Source organism: Vipera ursinii, assembly GCF_947247035.1.
Source record: "Vipera ursinii genome assembly, chromosome: 4".
NCBI classification, from domain to species: domain Eukaryota; kingdom Metazoa; phylum Chordata; class Lepidosauria; order Squamata; family Viperidae; genus Vipera; species Vipera ursinii.
The window spans coordinates 584,809-603,087 of NC_139514.1; the positions used below are offsets into that span (position 1 = coordinate 584,809).

Consider the following 18,279-nt stretch of genomic DNA (forward strand, 5'->3'; position numbering starts at 1 on the left):
CGGTGGCAGCAGCTCGTGGGATACCATGGTGATGCCTCTTGGAAGCCGCATTATTTAACATTTTTATTAGTGACCAGGATGATGGGGTTGAGGGGCTTCTCGTCAGATTTGTGGATGATGTAAAATAGTGAGGTTGGGGAAAAGGTTGAGGATGACTGAATTTAACCTGGACGGTTGAAACTGCAGAGGGTGGCCAAGAGGAACCAGATGTCTTTCAACAGCGAGGAAAATAAAGCATTAGATTTGGGGAAGAAAGATATAGCAGGGATAACAAACAAATGAGGTGTTATAGCTTGGTAACCTCGCATTAAAGAATGACATGGATACGGTGGTTGACAACAAACTGAACTTGAGCCGGCCACGTCAGCCACTGTAGTTCTGAGGTCTGTCAGAAGAAGCCTCAGATCAGAGACCCTCAAAGCCCCTTTTCTGTATGGGAGAGACCACCAGGGAAGTACCCTGTGTAGTTCTGGGCATCTTGTTTCCAGAGGGATGTTGAGTGATTAGAAGACGTTTAGGGAAGGGCAGCAAAGATACTAGAAGGATCACGCAGATATGCCCTGTGGGAACAAAACGAAGGAATAATAGACAATGCTGAGTCTTAAGAAAAAGACGATTGCATGCAGATATGACCTAGCCACGTTGTGGGACCTCTTTGAGAAGAGGTTGGACAGACACCTCTTGTGGAAGTTAAATTGGATTTCTAGCACACAACATGGTAGACTCTCATGATCACTTCCAACTCCATAGTTCTCCATGACCTTTTATGGGGTCCTTGGTGCTCTCTGAGCTTGGTTGCTTTCTGGCAGATATTTCATTACTAAATTAGGTAACATCATCAGTGCTAGATGTTGGTGTCCTTACTACGGATGATGTTATCTAGTCAGATGATGAGGTGCAAAATGAGGTGAACCTATGCAAGAAACCAACCAAGTTCAGAGAGCACCAGGGACCTCACAGTTCAATCCTGAAGCTTATGTTCCCTACGCGTGTGAATGTGACCTGATCCACAGAGAAAGGCTCTCTGAATCTTTTGGAAGACCTGACCTGCCTTTCATGGAATTTTAGACAATCATATTTAGTACTAAGAACAGAAGCTTCTCGTTTTTGTGCACCACTTGAGGAAAATTTGGATTATCTTGTCTCGAATTTGCTTGGTTTTTACACTGTACACAATGGGGTTCATGAGGGGTGGCACCAGCAGGTACACGTAGCCCATAAAAATACGGACAAAGAGCGGGGAATCCTTCCCAAACCTGTGTATCACAGTTAAGCCAATCATTGGTGTGTAGAAGAGCAACACTGCAGAGATATGCGAGCCACAAGTGCCGAGGGTCTTGTGGCGGTCTGCCCGTGACGCCATGCCCAACACAGTCTTGAGGATCACCATGTAAGAGAAGAGGATAAGGACAGAGTCCACCCCCACTGTGGAGAAAATGACAAACATGCCATAAATGGTGTTGACGGTGATGTCCGAGCAGGCCAGCTTCATCACCTCCTGATGAAGGCAGTAGGAGTGGAAGAGGAGATTGACACAACAGTAGCGATGTCTTCTGAGAAGGAGGGGAAATGGCAAGACCAAGAACACCCCTCTGGCTACAAATGCCAGCCCCATCTTTTTTATTCTTGGCATGGTCATGATGGCGGCATACCTGAGTGGGTTGCGGATGGCCACAACGCGATCAAAGGCCATGGCCAAGAGCACAGAGGACTCCATCAAAGAGAAGGAGTGGATGAAGAAGAGTTGGGTGAAGCAAGCAATGAAGCTGATCCTTCTGGCGTTGAACCAAAAGACGCCTAGGATGGTTGGCATGGTGGAGACCAAGATCTGTGATAGCCAGCATGGAGAGGAAGATGTACATGGGCTTGTGGAAGCTTCGGTCTGTTGTGATCACAAAAAGAATAATGGAGTTCCCCAAAAGGGAAATGAGATATATGGCACAGAAGGGGATGGAGATCCAGGCGAGGTTGGATTCCAGACCAGGAATCCCCGTCAGCCAGACCACCGATGGATTCGATCTGGAATTGTTGAGGAGTGCCAAGGAGTTGAGGGCTGTCTCAGGAGCACCTGGCATGTTCCTTCAGATGATGGATGGCGCCTTTTTGACTCTGAGCACGGACAATTGAGGTTGGGAAGGACCCACAGAAACATTTGGGCTTCCTCCTGACATGCTGCCTTTCATTTCTGGATGGATTTTGACCCTGAGAAAATCCAGAAAGATGGATGTTAGTTGGGATGCATCCCTGGAAATAACAAAGCCCCCTCCGTCTGACCTGAATATGCGGATTCGGTGCACCAACTTCACCCAGAAGCTAAAAATCAGCTGCTGGGGAAAGCCCAGCCCTCTCTGTAGGATCTGCTGAGGGGTTTGTGGTTCCTTCTTTAATTTTTCCCCATCTGAGGTTAAACAGCAGGTTGAACCGATCCTCCAGGTGCTGGCTGAGCTCCAGAGAGAGAATCCTCAGCCGATCCAAAGGGCTCCGTGCAGAGAACACGCAGAGTCAGGAAGGAGCTGAGCCAGGTTGTCCCCGACCGGCTGGGTGTGTCGCATGGGTGCTTTGGCTGACCTGCACACAGACCTTGGCTTAGAAAGGGCGGCTCCCCTTCCCTGGTGCTGGCTGAGGGTGCTCAGCAGTCCTTCCTCCCAAGCACCTCAGAAGCTGAGAGAAAGCGCTCCCCCCACGCTTGGCTCAGCCCTCAGCAAAGGGCTCTGCGCATCTCCCCCAGCCATTCACAGGGGGGCTGCTTGCACTGCTGGCTCAGCCCCAGACTCAGTGGCTGCCCGGACTCCCCCACAGCTCCTGGCCCCACACCGGGGCCCTTCCTTGTATGCAGCTTCCCTTCAGTGAAACGAACCCGGTGGCTCTCCGTCAGTCCTTGGCATTCTCCCCCCCCCGAGACCCCCACCAGGCCAGCTGGGGGAGTGATCCTCCTTCTCACAGGCTGATGCTTGACGTGTCCCGGACAGCTTTCCCGGTTCCTTGGGTTCTAGCTGGGAGAGAGGCTGGCTGGGTGGATTCGGCTGCCTTTATGAGCCTCTCCTGCTCCCTGGGGCCTCCTTGCCCTCCGGGATCTCACCGCCCAGACACGGAAGGCAGGTCTCCTGGCAAGGGCAGCCTGGCACCACAGGGAACGGGGCTCACTTTGCCCTCCCCCGTCAGGATGGGTGAGGTCAGAGCCGTCTCCTCCCTTGGGTCCTCCAGGGCTGCTGTGGGAAGTCACCACCAGCCCCCAGAGGAGAAAATATTAAAAGGGCAGAAAAATATATTTCCTCAAAGCATCTTAAAGAGGCAGAAAAGCATGCCTCCACTCACTAATCTGGCAGGGTGAGGGGGTGTGGGGGTGCCCCAAAGCGAGTGCCAGAGAAAGGCACTAGCGTTGGCAACCTTGCCAGCCCCCTCCCTCTTCAGACAGGCAGAGCAAAGTGTCTGCTTGGTTACCTGGACTCTCTTCCTGTTGATTTCTGTTCATAGCATCGAGTGAAGACTTCAGTGGGCGGCAGATAAGAGTGCAGAAATTACAGCAGTGCCGAACGAAAGAAAATACAACCTGTATTCAAGATTAGGGTCCCTGCAGCACCCCCCCCCCACACACACACAGTCATGTGGTCGCAATTCAGATTGGCTTTGCAATCTACCTGTCCTTGCAACTGACCTCAGGGACACTGAAACTGCCCCCGCTCGCTAATCTTTTGTGGGAAGAATTTATAAATGTATGTAAATAATATTATATAGGAATCGTATGTTAACTCGGGGGTCCTCAACCTTGGCAGCTTTGAGACTTGTGGACTCAAAGAGGAGTTGAGGACCCCTGTGTTAACTAATCCAGGTCTCCACAAAGTTACTCTGTGGATAAGGACTTGCCGTCCTCTGCTTCCCATTCAGTTTGGGAGTCGTTGCACCTTTAGGCAGAGGCCACAATCTCTCTTTCCAAAATGGGATCCAGGAATCGGGACTTCCCACCCAAGCTGCCCCGATGGGGTGGGCAGGGGGCAGAGTTGCAAGAGGGAGGGGTTCTTTCCCAGCGAGCAGAGAGACCAAGAAGCTTGGGGTCTTTGGTGTGCAGAAAGGGGGCGCAGATGGAGCCTCCCTACCAGTCCACAGGGCATGTCTAGTAGTTGTGCGGATAAGTGCTTTAGCCTGGCAAGAGTCCGTCTCCGGGAGAGCAACAATTAAGAATCTGCTCAGAAGTAGCTCCTTCTGCCATTCTTGACTCCTTGGGCTTGACGCCTTTACTCTTCCGGAGACTCCTGTAAGCTATTTTTCCCCCTGGATCTTCTGTTCTTGCTGACATGCAAATAGGCCTCTGATGGTGGCCTCTGCTGCTCCCTCCCGGCCTACACTTTCATGGGATGGGAGAACAAACCTGGAATTGCTCTCTGTCAGTCCCCTGAAGGCCCCGACTCCTCTGCGCTCCAGGTGTTTGAAGGCCCCATCTCCTGCCCACCCCCACCCCCCACATGGGTAAGTCTTGCTCTGCTTGTGGGCCAAAGAGCGGAGGAGGAGGAGGAGGAGGAGGAGGAGGAGGAGGAGGAGGAGGAGGAGGAGGAGGAGGAGGAGGAGGTGGTGTGCCAAGGAGAAGAAGCCCTGCTGGCCAGCCTGGAGGCCTCGTCAGGATCCTCTGGTCTCTCCCCCTCCCCAACAAACCCTCCATCTCTCTTGCCAGGGCAGGTCCAGGATGACTCCCCCCCTCACTGAGAAGTCCTCCCTGAGAGCGGGTCCCTTCTGTGGCCAGCAGGGGGCACCAGAGGTCCTCCGGTTGTGGCTGCTGCTCTCCTGCCCGCCAAGCAGAATCCAAGCAAGTTTCACCAAAGAAACACCCATGTGTAGGACTGCGCTGCTGCGCGTGGCAGGTCACATGGTTGGCCAAGATAGATTAGAAGAGGGGTGTTCAAACCTGGCCCTTTTATGACTTGTGAACTTCAACTCCCAGAATTCCTCAGCCAGGAATTCTTGAAGTCCACAAGTCATAAAAGGGTCAGGTTTGAGGACCCCTGGATTAGAATATCTCTGCAAATCATCAGTAGAATTCATATCCTCAATCATGGATTATTTCGTGATATCCACTTAATTTAAGTTTTTGACCTGCCCTCCTCAACCTACTGGCGGACTGAGCAGATCTGGGAATTGGTCCACACATCTTAAAGTTTGAGGGTAAAATCTGAGCAGTTTTTTAAGGTTTTAATGTCTGTTTTTCACCCAGGAGTGGGAGTTATTGCCACGCATTATCTCAATCTCGCGAACGGAGGCTGCATTAAATGCAGCCAATGAACAAAGCCAATTTGCAGGTGACCCAGAGAGGCCTCTAGACATTAGAGGGGACAGGATGAGAAGTGGAAAATTGAAAATGTCTAGATCAGCTCAGGTTGTGGGCTGAAATATATAAGGTGGAATTCATTTATGATAGGTAGTAGGGAGAGAGAGAGAAAAAAAAGGAGAGAGAAAGAGAGAGGGGGAAGAGAAAGAAAGAAAGAAAGAAAGAAAGAAAGAAAGAAAGAAAGAAAGAAAGAAAGAAAGAGAGAGAAAAAGAAAGAAAGAGAAAGAGAAAGAAAGAGAGAGAGAAAGAAAGAAAGAAAGAAAGAAAGAAAGAAAGAAAGAAAGAAAGAAAGAAAGAAAGAAAGAAGAAAGAAAAAGGGAAAGAAAAAATACGCCTCATAATGAATTTAATTCTGGATGGCAACCAAAATGATAAAAACACAATAGGACCAATTCTAAAAGCCCCTTAAACCTTTCCTTAGCAAAATAAAGCAAGTGCTCGCATTCCGGATCCACCAACATATGAAGGGCCAAGAGGGTCAGGGCTGTCCGCTGTTCAGAGGGCGCCACAAAAGAAAAGAAGCTCCTGCTGGATGCTTCAGCTTCGCCAAAGGAACCCAGAGCACGCCTGCCCTGCCTACAGATCTGGTGGGGTGGGCAGAGACCAGAGGCCGCCTGGCCCCGAGCCTTGTGGGGCTGTAAAAGGGACACCAGCACCTTGAACTGCATCCAGAAGCCCCCCGGGAGCCAGCGCAGCCACAGAGCAGTGAGTTAACGTAGGGATACCGTGGTGTGCCCAAAACTGTACAGGAGACTGTGTTGTGGACCAGGTGAAGCTTCTCAAGGCTATATGTCTACGGAGATTCTCAATCATCCGGGTCGTGGTTGTCCCAAAGGAGTTTTTTCCAAAAGGCAACCGGACTTTATTTTTTTCCTTGAAGACATATATTCCTTCTTATCCGGGAAGATTCCTGGGTGAGAAGCGAAACGTCTTCAAGGAGAAAAATGAAGCACGTCCCACCTTTGGGACTTCCAAATTCTCTTAATGGGCAGCCTTGTGTAGAGCCTGGGCTTTTGCATTTGGATAGGAAAAATGGAAGCAGGAGTCTGGGGGTGGGGGGAAGGTCCCTGTCTGGGCACTGGTCCATGTGAGAGAGATCTCGGTGCGTTTAGCCAAAGTTAAACATAACCCGCCAGCATGACGCAGCTGCTAAACAGTCTAATGCTGCCTTTGGGTACATTAATAGGACATAAAGTTCAGACCTGTTAGATGTTTTGTGCCAGCCATTGGCAGTTCCCCAAAAAGGTCATCTGATGGGAGCAAAGAGGCTTCTTTGCTTCCACTGATGGGTCAGGGGTCCCCGGCCCCTGCAGCCCCATTGGCGAGAGAGTTTTATGGTTGGGGAGGGGCTGAGACCCCCCATAAATGCCTCTGCTCAAGGGGCTGCTCTCTCTCTAGTTCTGTTCTTTTGTTCTCTCTCTCACGCAGGCATGGATGCCTCCATGCCAAGTAATTCTTTCTCTCTAATCTATCGATGAATAAAGCTTCATATGATAGCATCTCTGCGTTCTGCCTTTCACTTGGAAGCATCTTAACGATCCATCGACATCGTGAGACCATTTCACCAGACCATAGGAAGTAATTGTCGTTCTCTACTCTGTGTGGGTCAGACCACACTTGCAGTCCTGCTTGGCTGCCCTTTTTGAATGGTGGCATCCAGGACAGATCACGTTTAGAGCCAGGCCAGCCAGCAAGAAGAGAACAATTCACCAGTGGAACACCTTGCCTGCATAAGTTGTGGGTGCTCCATCCCTGGAGGTTTTCAATAAAAGATTGGACAACTGATACGGTCTCCTGCTGAGCAGCGGGTTGGACTAGAAGACCCTCCCAAGGTGCCTTCCAACCTGGTTGTTCTGACCTAAATGAGGGTCTGGAAACCAAGTCCTTATGAGGAGCAGCTAATGGATCTGGTATGTTTTCTCTACAGAGGAGAGCTATGGGATGGCAGTCTACAGACCCCCGATTGATTCCTAGCTAAAAGAGGAAGTCTTTAAACTCTGAGTCCAAACTCAAAGCCACCAGGAGTCCCAAAATGTTGAGGTCTCGAGGTTCCTCATGATGCCGAGAAGTAAAAAAAGGAACGGGAGTACATTTTAGAGTAAGAAGAGGACACACTGATGACATGGGAGGACACAACGGAACAAAGGATCAGGCTGAGCTCCATTCTTTAAATTGGTTTGTAAGTTCTCGTGTTCCAGCCTGCCTGAGTAAACTCAAACATTCACCTACTTCAAATGACTGCAGATATTTTCCAAAGTACATAACGGTCTTTATTCACCTCTGTGGCTTCCTAACGTGGCTGTATCAGGTGTTCCTGTAGGAAGCGCGCCAGCTGCCACAATGTTCAACGACAGCAGCCTGAACCGGCCAAGCTTTGTCCTGACTGGAATTCCTGGGGTGGAGAAGAATGCTTGGATGGCCTTCCTTCTGTTGGTGCTCTCCGTCTCCACACTGCTTGGAAACAGCCTCATTCTCTTTGTCAGCAAGACCGACCGAAGCCTTCATGAACCCATGTACATCTTTCTTTCCATCCTGGCCTGCTCAGATTTGGGACTCTCCATGTCCACCTTCCCAACCACGCTGAGCGTTTACTGGTTTGACTCCAAGGACATCACATTTAATGCTTGCATCACCCAAATGTTCTTCATCCATGCCTTTCACTGGCTGGAGTCTGGCATTCTGGTGGCCATGGCCTTTGACCGCGTGGTTGCAATACGTGAGCCACTGAGATACCGAACTCTCTTCCCGAACACCGTTGTGGCAAAAATAGGAGTGGCCGCTGCAGTTAGATGTATCTCTGTCTGCTTCCCGGTTCCCTTTCTGATTAAGCGTCTACATTTCTGCAAATCCAGGAGACTTTCTCACACCTACTGTCTCCATCCTGACGTAATGAAGCTGGCCTGTGCAGACATTAAGGTCAATATCTTGTATGGTTTGGTTGTTACCATTTTTACGTTGGGGTTTGATGTGGTCATCATCCTTGCCTCGTACGTTGTGATTTTGAAGACGGTTCTAGGCATGGCATCCCGCCAAGGGCGTCTCAAGGTCCTGAACACCCGTGTCTCCCACGTTTGTGCCATCCTCATTTTTTACATCCCCATGGTCTGCGTCAGTTTGCTCCATCGGTACGGGAAGCACCAGCACTCTCTGGTCCACCTGCCGACGGCCAATATCTGCATTGTGGTCCCACCTCTCCTTAATCCCATCGTCTACGGCCTGAAGACCCAGCAGATTCGGCAGAGAATGTCCAACATTTTTACAAGGAAGAAAAGCAGGATTTCACGGTCGGAAATTCTGAGGGTCTGGATTGCCCTGACGCTGAAACTTTAAGGAAGAACAGAATACCAAACGAAGGGTTTCTAGAAAAGTCTATAGAAACTCGTCCGTCATAACTTTCCTACATGACAGACTGATGGAGAACTTAGCCCACCACGTTTGAGAAGGCCCTCCTGAAACTCGGTGTCCCCCCATCCCAGCTTTTGGGGAGCCAGGCTAGCCTTGAAAATATTCCTCTGGTTTGCTGTGGGATTCAATTGGGTCTTGTAGCCCCTTTGAGGCTGACTTAAGGTTTCAGTCGCCGCGCTATAACTTTGGAAAAAGTGCAGAGAAGAGCAACTAAGATGATTAAATGCCTGGAGACTAAAACATATAAGGAACAGTTGCTGGAATTGGGTACGTCTAGTTTAATGAAGAGAAGGACGAGGGGGGACAGGATAGCAGCCTTCCAGTATCTCAGGGGCTGCCCCAAAGAAGAGTTGGGGGTCAAGCTGTTCTCCAAAGCCCCTGAAGGCAAGACAAGGAGGAGCGGATGGAAACCCATCAAGGAGAGAAGCAGCCTGGAACTAAGGAGAAATTTCCTGACAGTGAGAACAATTAACCAGTGGAACTCCTTGCCTCCAGAAGTTGTGGGTGTTCCAACACTGGAGGTTCTCAAGAGGAGACTGGACAGCCATCTGTCTGAAATGGTATAGGGTTTCCTGCCTGAGCAGGGGGGTGGAATAGATGACCTCTATGGTCCCTTCCAACTTTGTTGTCCTGTTTATTCATTTTATGATAACGTGATGAAGAATACTTTGACTTCCTCAGCTGCAGAGGCCATGAACCCTAGACTGGGAAGGGGCTCTGAAGGGCAGCCATGGAGCCCACTCCCTCCTGGGGGGAGGGGGGCAAATTAAAGCCTCCAGGCAAGGGAGCCCTCCGTACCTGGGGGTGGAGGAGGTCTTACACTCCATCCCCCCCTCCCAAGAGCTGCTGCCCCTCCTAAGCGGGACCCCCAGGGATCTTCCGGCTACCTCTGCACCTTCTCTTCTGCCCCTCTCTTCTCCAAAACTCCCCCCTCCAGGGGGGCTCAGGGGCTGGAGGAAGCCGGCAGCCCACCCCCAGGCTCTTTCCCTGAACCAGCTTTTGAGTTATTTATTTATTTTTTATTTTAATTCCATTTATATCCCGCCCTTCTCCGAAGACTCAGGGCGGCTTACAAGCTTAGTTCCCAAGAAAGCCCCAAGTGGAGCAGAGCTTTACCAACTGGAGCCCAGACACCCTTCCGGTTCACATTATTTTCATTTATTTATAGAAAAATCCCTGCTCTTCCTTCTCCCTTACAAGGACTTTGGGCGATCCACCCTCCGCTTTAAAAATAGCAGCAGCAGCAGCAGCACTCCGGCCTTTGCTGACTGCAAGACAGGCTCTCTCCGGAGCTGCCGGCCGAGGACCCGTCCAGGGGCGGGAAGGGAGGGCAGGGACCCTGCAGGGCGGCCTCTAATGCTGGACATTAGCAGCCTCCAGGGGCCAAAGGCAGCTGGTGGGGGGGGGTCCCCAGGAGTGTGGGGGGGAGTCAAGATAGCAGCCACAAATGTTCCCACCTCCACAGGCACCCGGCAGTGGCGGTGGGCAGGGAAGGGCAGGCCATGATGGGGGGGTCTGTCCAGAGCACCCCTACTTTGGATAGAAAGGCTGAGTTCTGCATTCACCCCCAGGACTGAGAGGTCAAAGGGACCCCCCCTCCTCTCCCTCGTGCCTCTATCCTCCTATTTCCAGGGAAGTCGTGGCTCTTCTGTGCCACAAACAAAATTACTCCGTTGCGTTGCGTCTTTCTCCTGGGAACGCTCCTCCTCCTCGTCAGCCAGCCTGGAAGTCCTCCAAGGGATGGGAGAAAACGGCCATCGCAACGGGACCGCTCGGACAGGGAGGTCTCCAAAGGAGGAAGAAGGGCAAGAAATGTCTGCGCCTTCCGTGGTGCTGATGAGGTTGTGGCCTGGCCACCCTCTGTGCCACCCACACGCACTTTTTTCACACCCGTCTTCCACGCTCCCCTTCGCACAGGGGAAGCCCAGCGCCTCCGGGTGCCCGGTGGGGCGTTGGGCCGCCACAGCCTTCCTACCTGGGGTCCCAAAGAGGCTTTTCAAAAGGCAACTGGACTTTAATGGGGGGGGGTGTTTTTCCCTGAAAAGCTGCTTCTTTGGAGAAACATTTCCAGTTGCTTTTTGGAAAAAGACCTTTGAGGCAACCATGATCTGGAGGGCTAAGAATCCCCATAGACAGTCGGGCAGTTGTGTTCCAACCGAGACCCAAGGAGAAACTTTCTGACAGGGAGAATAATTGGCCCCTGGAACAGCTGGCCTCCAGAAGTTGTGGGTGCTCCATCACGGGAGGTTTTTTAGAAGAGATTGGACAGCTGTTTCTTCAGAACAGTACCAAGTCCCCTGCTTGAGCAGGGGGTTGGACTAGAAGACCTCCAAGGTCCCCTCCAACTCTTGTTCTGTTCTGGTTCCGCCACCCTCAGGACTGACTAAGCTCTTCTCTGCCGAGCCTCCCAGTTGGGACCCTCCGGGTGGCTGAGCACACTGATACACACACACACACACACACACACACACACACACACACACACACCAGCTGCCCTTCACCTGTGAGATAGATCAAAATTGAAGGGAAAGGCCAGGCTGGCCAGCTGGCCTTTCCTTCCTTCCTTCCTTCCTCTCCTCCTCAAGTAACTTCCCGTCAGCTTCCTGCCCTCCATGGGACTGTGGGAGACGGTGTGTGTGCGTGTGTGTGTGTGTGTGTGTGTGTGTGTGTGTGTGTGTGTGTGTGAGAGAGAGAGAGAGAGAGAGAGAGAGAGAGAGAGAGAGAGAGAGACCCCCGCAGGCCATTGCAGGGATTTGCTCAAGGCAGAGGAGAGGGGCTGCAGGTGACCAAGGCAGAAGAAGACGGGGATCCCGACCCCCTAGAACTGGTGGGCAGGGGGCGGTCCTATGTCAGCTGCAAAGGATTGGGACCACTAGTCAAATTGCAGTACAGAAAATTTATCCATAGTTCTCAACGTACAATGTTTCATTTAGTGACTGTTCAAAATTATGACTGCACTGAAAAAAGTGACTTCTGAGTCACTTAACGACCACTGCTGCATTCCCATGGTCACGTGATCAGAATTTGGCCGCTTGGCAACTGGTTCATACTTATGACCGTTGCCGTGTCCTGGGATCATGTGATCCCCCTTTTGTGACCTTCTGACAAGCCAATGCAAAGGGGAAGCTGGATTCACTTAACGACTGTGATACTAACTTAACAACTGCAGTGGTTCATTTAAAAACTGTGGCAAGAAATGTCGTTAAATGGGCCAAAACTCACTTAACAAATGTCTCACTTAACAATGTAAATTTTGGGCTCAATTGTGGTCATAAGACAAGGACTACCTGTATTCAAGCTGATACACGAAAATCTGGCCAATTAATGTCCAATACTGAACTGGTGGGAGATGAGGGTCAATGGAGTTCAAGGGTGGGAGAGTGGACTTGGATCCTTTGTGGCCACCTAAGGACTCTAAGCTGGTGACCTGTTTAACTCCACCCACCCCCAGCTCTGCCTGTTGTCCTACTACATCCTGCTGCCGAAAGGTCATCCTAGCTCAGGGGTAGGCAACCTTGGCTCTTTTATGACTGGTGGACTTCAACTCCCAGAATTCCTGAGCCAGCCACGCTGAGGGGAAAGAGAGGTTTCCAAGCTGAGCCAATTCTGGGAGTTGAAGTCCACAAGTCATGAAGGGGCCAAAGTTCCCCCATGCTGGCTCAGGAATTCTGGGAGTTGAAGTCCACAAGTCATGAAGGGGCCATAGTTCCCCCATGCTGGCTCAGGAATTCTGGGAGTTGAAGTCCACCAGTCATAATCTCAATCCCGCCAAGACTGAGTGACTGTGCATATCGGCATCTCGGGTCAACCAGACTATCCCATCTCTAATGATGGGGGGTGAGGTGTTACCCCCCGTTGATAGGGCTCGCAACTTGGGCGTCCTCCTGGATTCACGACTCAATTTTGAAGACCACATAGGAGCCGTGACCAGGGGGGCTTTTGCCCAGGTTCGCCTGGTGCGCCAGTTGCGACCCTATCTGGACCGAGATGCCCTACGCACAGTCACTCATGCGCTCGTGACCTCCCGTTTGGACTACTGCAATGCTCTCTACATGGGGCTGCCCTTGAGGACCACTCGGAGGCTTCAACTGGTGCAGAATGCGGCCACGCGAGTTGTGATGGAGATCTCCCAATACTTCCATGTAACACCTCTACTCCGCGAGCTGCATTGGCTTCCGGTTGCCCTCCGGGTGAAATTCAAGGTGCTGGTGATGACCTATAAAGCCCTACATGGCTTGGGTCTGGGATATCTGAGGGAACACCTGCTGCCGGCATCAAGTTCCCTTCGTCCAGTGCGCTCCCACAGGGAGGGTCTTCTCAGGGTGCCACCGGTAAGAGATTGCCGGCGGGTAACACCCAGGGGGAGGGCCTTCTCAGTGGGGGCGCCTGCCCTTTGGAACCAGCTGCCGGTGGAACTGAGGACTGCCCCCGACTTCCGTTCATTCCGCCGGGGCCTGAAGACCTGGCTCTTTGAGCTCTCTGGCCCAGGCTGAGAATTTTAATTTTAATTTTAATTGGGGTTTTATTTATACAGGGATAAATTTAATCTTTTTTAAACTTGGTTTTTAACTTTTGTATTTTTGGTTTTTAATTACCCTGTAAACCGCCCTGAGTCCTTCGGGAAAGGGCGGTATAGAAATGTAATAAAATAAATAAATAAATAAATAAAATAAAAGAGCCAAGGTTGCCTAGCCCTGTCCTAGGGGCTCCTGGCCAAGGGACAGAGCTGGTCGTCTCCTGCGTTTGCTAAGGGGGAGGGGCTGAGGAGGTTGGCAGCTGGGTGACAACTGCCAGATCCCAGGCCATTTCCGAGCATTTCCTCCAAGACAATGGGGGGGGTGTGTTTTGTCTTCCAATAAATCCAACTCAAATGTCGGAGCTAAATAAACAGTGGAGGATTAGCTGGATCAGGAAGCTACAAGATCCGCTTTACGTTCCCAGGAACGGGGATGGCTCACCCAGAGGTTCCCTCAGGGCTGCACGGCCAAAGTGGGGTTGTCCCCCAGCCCCTATTCCCCACCAGATTCCTCCCCCTGCCCCAAGGGGAAGCCAGGGGAAGTCCCAGTCAGTGCCTTCCTGCCTTTAGGGAGGAACCTTAGTCACTTCTGGGAAGAAAGTCTAGCCGGCCAGTGGCTGACCCGGCTTTTCTTCTAGGACACCCAGAAACGTCCTCATGGAATTCCCAGAGCAAGAAGTTCAAGCATTAGCCGTGAACCCTCCTGGGTGAATAAGCCTCAGTTCGCAGCTTTTCCAGCCTCCAGCCTATCTCGGGAGCGGATTTGGGGATTTGTATCTCTGTAGAAAAACAAGGGGTGGGGGCTGCATCAAATGAGCATGAAACAGAATCCAAGGCCCGGAAGGGATATCGGGGGTCCCTTCCATGTTGATCATTCACAAGTTGTGAATGCCAACTGGGGGTGGGGGTCTGTGTGCTCAGCCACCCAGAGGGTCCCACGCCCTCTTCCAGCTGGGAGGCTGAGAAGGGCCTACTCTGTCCTCGGGGAGAGGGGAGGAAAACAGAACAGAGTAACAGAGCCGGAAGGGACCTTGAAGGTCATCTAGCCCAACCGCCTGCTCAAGGTAGGAGACCCTACACCACTTCAGACCAGGGGCTGCCCAGTTTTGTCTCAGAAACCTCCAGCAACGGAGTGCCAGGACCTCAGGATACAGGAAGTTCTAAGGAGTAATATTATGATTGGTTACACATTTCTTAGCCTACAAGTGAAGCCGTTCAGCTTGGATTGGCAGCAGTCGCCTTGTGGAGGTGTTGACCGACGCCACCCAGGCCTCTGCTTGCATCACCGCCCAAACCAAATATTACACTGCTTTACTTTCCAGCAACCGGTCTTCTGGCAATAAGCTTCCAGGGTCTTCTCTAACTGCAACTTACACAGCTGGCTGTGTTTTCTTGGTAACATCTGCTTTTGGCCTCCCTAACCAGCCTCGGAGGTCTTGCTTTGTCCTTTCCAAACCTCCGTGCTGGTAGGTGTGGGATGCAGTGAAGCAGAGGGAGAGAGAGAGCAAGGAAGTACAATCTTGCAAGAAGAGAGTTGTACTTTGGAAAAATGGCGCTTGGGCTCCCAGGCCTTCGGAGGGTCTCCAGGAAAGTCTGTGTTGGAGATGGGAGAAAAGGTGGAGAACAGTTGCACCAGGCCAACGTCCGCGGTGGGGCCACCACTAAGCCTCAGAGGCTTCCTCAAGACAGTCTCTGCTCTGGAACCCCCAAACAGCAGATGCCCTTGGAAGAATCCAGAGGGAAGGACGAGAAACAAGGGTTAGAAACTGACCAAGGACAGAAGCAACCTGGAATTAAGGAGAAATTTCCTATCAGTGAGGACAATTAACCAGGGGAACCTCCAGAAATCATGGGCACTCCATCACTGGAGGTTTTCAAGAAGAGACTGGACAGTCACTTGTCTGAAATGCTATAGGGTCTCCTACTTGAGAGGGGGGCTGGACTAGAAGACCTCCAAGGTCCCTTCCAGCTCCTATTCTATTCTATTCTATTCTATTCTACTCTACTCTACTCTACTCTACTCTATTCTATTCTATTCTATTCTATTCTATTCTATTCTATTCTATTCTATTCTATTCTATTCTATTCTATTCTATTCTATTCTATTCTATTCTATTCTATTCTATTCTATTCTATTCTATTCTATTCTATTCTATTCTATTCTATTCTATTCTATTCTTGTTGTTGTTAGCTGCGAAGTCGTGTCCGACCCATCGCGACCCCATGGACAACGTTCCTCCAGGCCTTCCTGTCCTCTACCATCTTCTGGAGTCCATTTAAGCTCAGGCCTCCTGCTTCAGGGACTCCATCCAGCCACCTCATTCTCTGTCGTCCCCTTCTTCTCTTGCCCTCCACCTTTCCCAGCATGAGGCTCTTCTCCAGTGAGTCCTTCTTTCTCATTAGGTGGCCAAAGTATTTGAGTTTTAGCTTCAGGATCTGGCCTTCTAAAGAGCAGTCAGGATGGATCTCCTCTAGGACCGACCGGTTTGATCGCCTTGCAGTCCAAGGGACTCGCAGGAGTCTTCTCCAGCACCAGAGTTCAAAGGCCTCAATTCTTTGGCGCTCGGCCTTTCTTATGGTCCAACTTTCACTGCCATACATTGCAACTGGGAAGACCATAGCCTTGACTATACGCACTTTTGTTGGCAGGGTGATGTCACTGCTTTTTAGTCTGCTGTCTAGATTTGCCATGGCTTTCCTCCCCAGGAGCAAGCGTCTTTTAATTTCTTGGCTACAGTCCCCATCTGCAGTGATCTTGGGGCCCAGGAAAATAAAATCTGCATTCTGTTCTAATTTTTATTCTATTCTATTCTGTTCTGTTCTGTTCTGTTCTGTTCTGTTCTGTTCTACTCTACTCTTATTCTATTCTAAATTCTCTTTCGAGGCTGCCTGGGAAATGGCTGCTTGTGTCTGAGAGGTTTGTTCTTCTTGAGGTGGACTCAGAGTTCCAGATGTGATGCCTAAAGTAGCCCTGGACGTTCGTCTCCTCCCCTGGACCCTGCCCTTCTTGGGTGGGACCTTCCCAGCAGTGACAAATTGGTCCCCAGGGAGGGGGGAGCTGACCTTGAGAAGGCTCCATCGAGGCATCCTTCACAGCCGCCAGAGCCCTCGGCTTCTGCAGCCACACAACGGGCCTCCTGCAGGGGAGCAGGGGAGGGTCCTCCTCAGGGAGAAGATCTGGGTGGGGCCAGGACGGGGGTCTTAGCTGGGAGCTGAGGGGCTTGTGAAGCCGGACTTGGAGACTCGGAGGGCCTTCATGGAGGATGTGTGTTAAAGGCACCCGAGAAGGAAGGAAGAAAGAAGGAAGAATTTACTTGGGGAATTTAAATTACCAGCCGTGCACGGTTGGAGACGGGGGAAATGATCCTGCAAGGTAAGATGCAAGCTTTTAATAACAATTTCAGTTCTGCACATTTGCTGGGTTGGTGTCTGTATGTGTGTGCGAGAGAGAGACAGAGAGAGAGAAAGAGAGACATAATCACAGAATAATGGAAGGTCCCTTGGAGGTCTTCTAGTCCAACCCCCTGCTCAGGCAGGAGACCCTGTGCCATTCCAAATGGCTGTCTAGTCCCTTCTTGAAAACCTCCAGCAGTGGAGCGCCCACGATTTCTGGTGGCAAGGTGTTCCACTGTTCACTGTCAGGAAGTTTCTCCTTAGTTCCCTTTAGATAGATAGATAGATAGATAGATAGATAGATAGATAGATAGATAGATAGATAGATAGATAGATAGACAGACACTGCTCAAAAAAATAAAGGGAACACAAGATAAGACATCCTACTATTAAATACAGTACATTGTGTTGTTTAAGTGTTCCCTTTATTTTACATTTTTGCAGTCATTCATGTTTACTCGCAACTTGTCACCTGCGGATTGATAACAGAAAGGAAACGGTGGCTGGAACTGCACAACTCTCAGTGCCGGGTGGGGGAGGGGGAGGGCTGTTGTGGTGTGATTGTGGCTTAGTGAGGCGCCTCTCACGGCTACCTCTTCCTTCCCCACTTTTTCCTTCCCCGACAGCCCTGTGGGGTGGGTGAGTGTGACCCAGAGAGTTTCCAGGGCCGAGGCTGGAACCGAATGGTGGTCTCTTGGATCCTGCCCCCGCCCCACCACCACACACTGCCTCTACTTGCAACACTTCATTCAGTGACCGTTCAAAGTTACAACCGCACTGAAAAAGGGGACTTAAGATTGCTTTTCACATTTATGACCGCTGCAGCCTCCCCCCAGCCTGGTGATCAGAATTCAGGTGCTTGGCGACTGACTCTTATTTATAACCGTTGCTGTGTCCAAAGGTCACGTGATCCCTTCCTTTTTTTACGTGATCCCCTTTTGTGACCACCTGATGAGCAAAGTCAAGGGGGGGGGGTAGCCAGATTCACTTAACAACCCAGATGCTAACTTAAGAACTGCAGTGATTCATTTAAAAGCTGTGGCAAGAAAGGCCGTAAAATGGGACAAAACTCACTTAACAACTGTCTTGCTTAGCAACAGAGATTTTGGGTTAATCTGTGGTTGTAAGTCAAGGACTACTTGTAACGTGTGGCTCCAGCCCATGGTGGCTTAGCAATTCAAGCCATGGCTTAGCCCAGGCAGGGGTAGGCAACCTGGGCTCTTTTATGACTCGTGGACTTCAACTCCCAGAATTCCTCAGCCAGCATGGCTCAGCTTGGAAACCTCTCCTTTTCCCCTCAGCATGGCTGGCTCAGGAATTCTGGGAGTTGAAGTCCTCGAGTCATAAAGGGGGCCATAGTTCCCCCATGCTGGCTCCTGAATTGTGGGAGTTGAAGTCCACCAGTCATAAAAGAGCCACGGTTGCCTATCCCTGGCTTAGCCAGTCAATTGGTTGCACAGACGTCTCTATGGGCCCAGGGACCTGCCTCCCTCTTCCTGGCCCCCTCCTGGCTGCTGTCCATCGAGCCACGGGGCCCGGGGCCCTCCACTGGGCTCCCCTGCCAGGGCTGGCACTCTTTCTGGGGGGAGTGAGCGAGGAGCAGGTGGCATCCTTCCCAACTCTGCCTTCTTTCCTTTCCGCAGACTTG

The 18,279-nt window shown here is 51.1% G+C and overlaps 2 protein-coding genes across 2 annotated transcripts; one reads left to right on the top strand and one right to left on the bottom strand.

Annotated features, from left to right (window-relative positions):
• Window positions 1–1,084: 1,084 nt before the first annotated feature.
• On the bottom strand, window positions 1,085–2,075 carry LOC310640296 (olfactory receptor 51G2-like; the record flags this gene model as incomplete). Its single annotated transcript, XM_083362511.1, is given in 2 exon segments — window positions 1,085–1,826; window positions 1,828–2,075. Coding segments are annotated over 2 exon segments (990 nt in total).
• Window positions 2,076–2,220: 145 nt separating this feature from the next.
• On the top strand, window positions 2,221–8,615 carry LOC310640297 (olfactory receptor 51H1-like; the record flags this gene model as incomplete). Its single annotated transcript, XM_083362512.1, is given in 5 exon segments — window positions 2,221–2,350; window positions 2,994–3,172; window positions 4,303–4,464; window positions 7,562–8,590; window positions 8,592–8,615. Coding segments are annotated over 5 exon segments (1,524 nt in total).
• Between the last annotated feature and the right edge of the window lie 9,664 nt (window positions 8,616–18,279).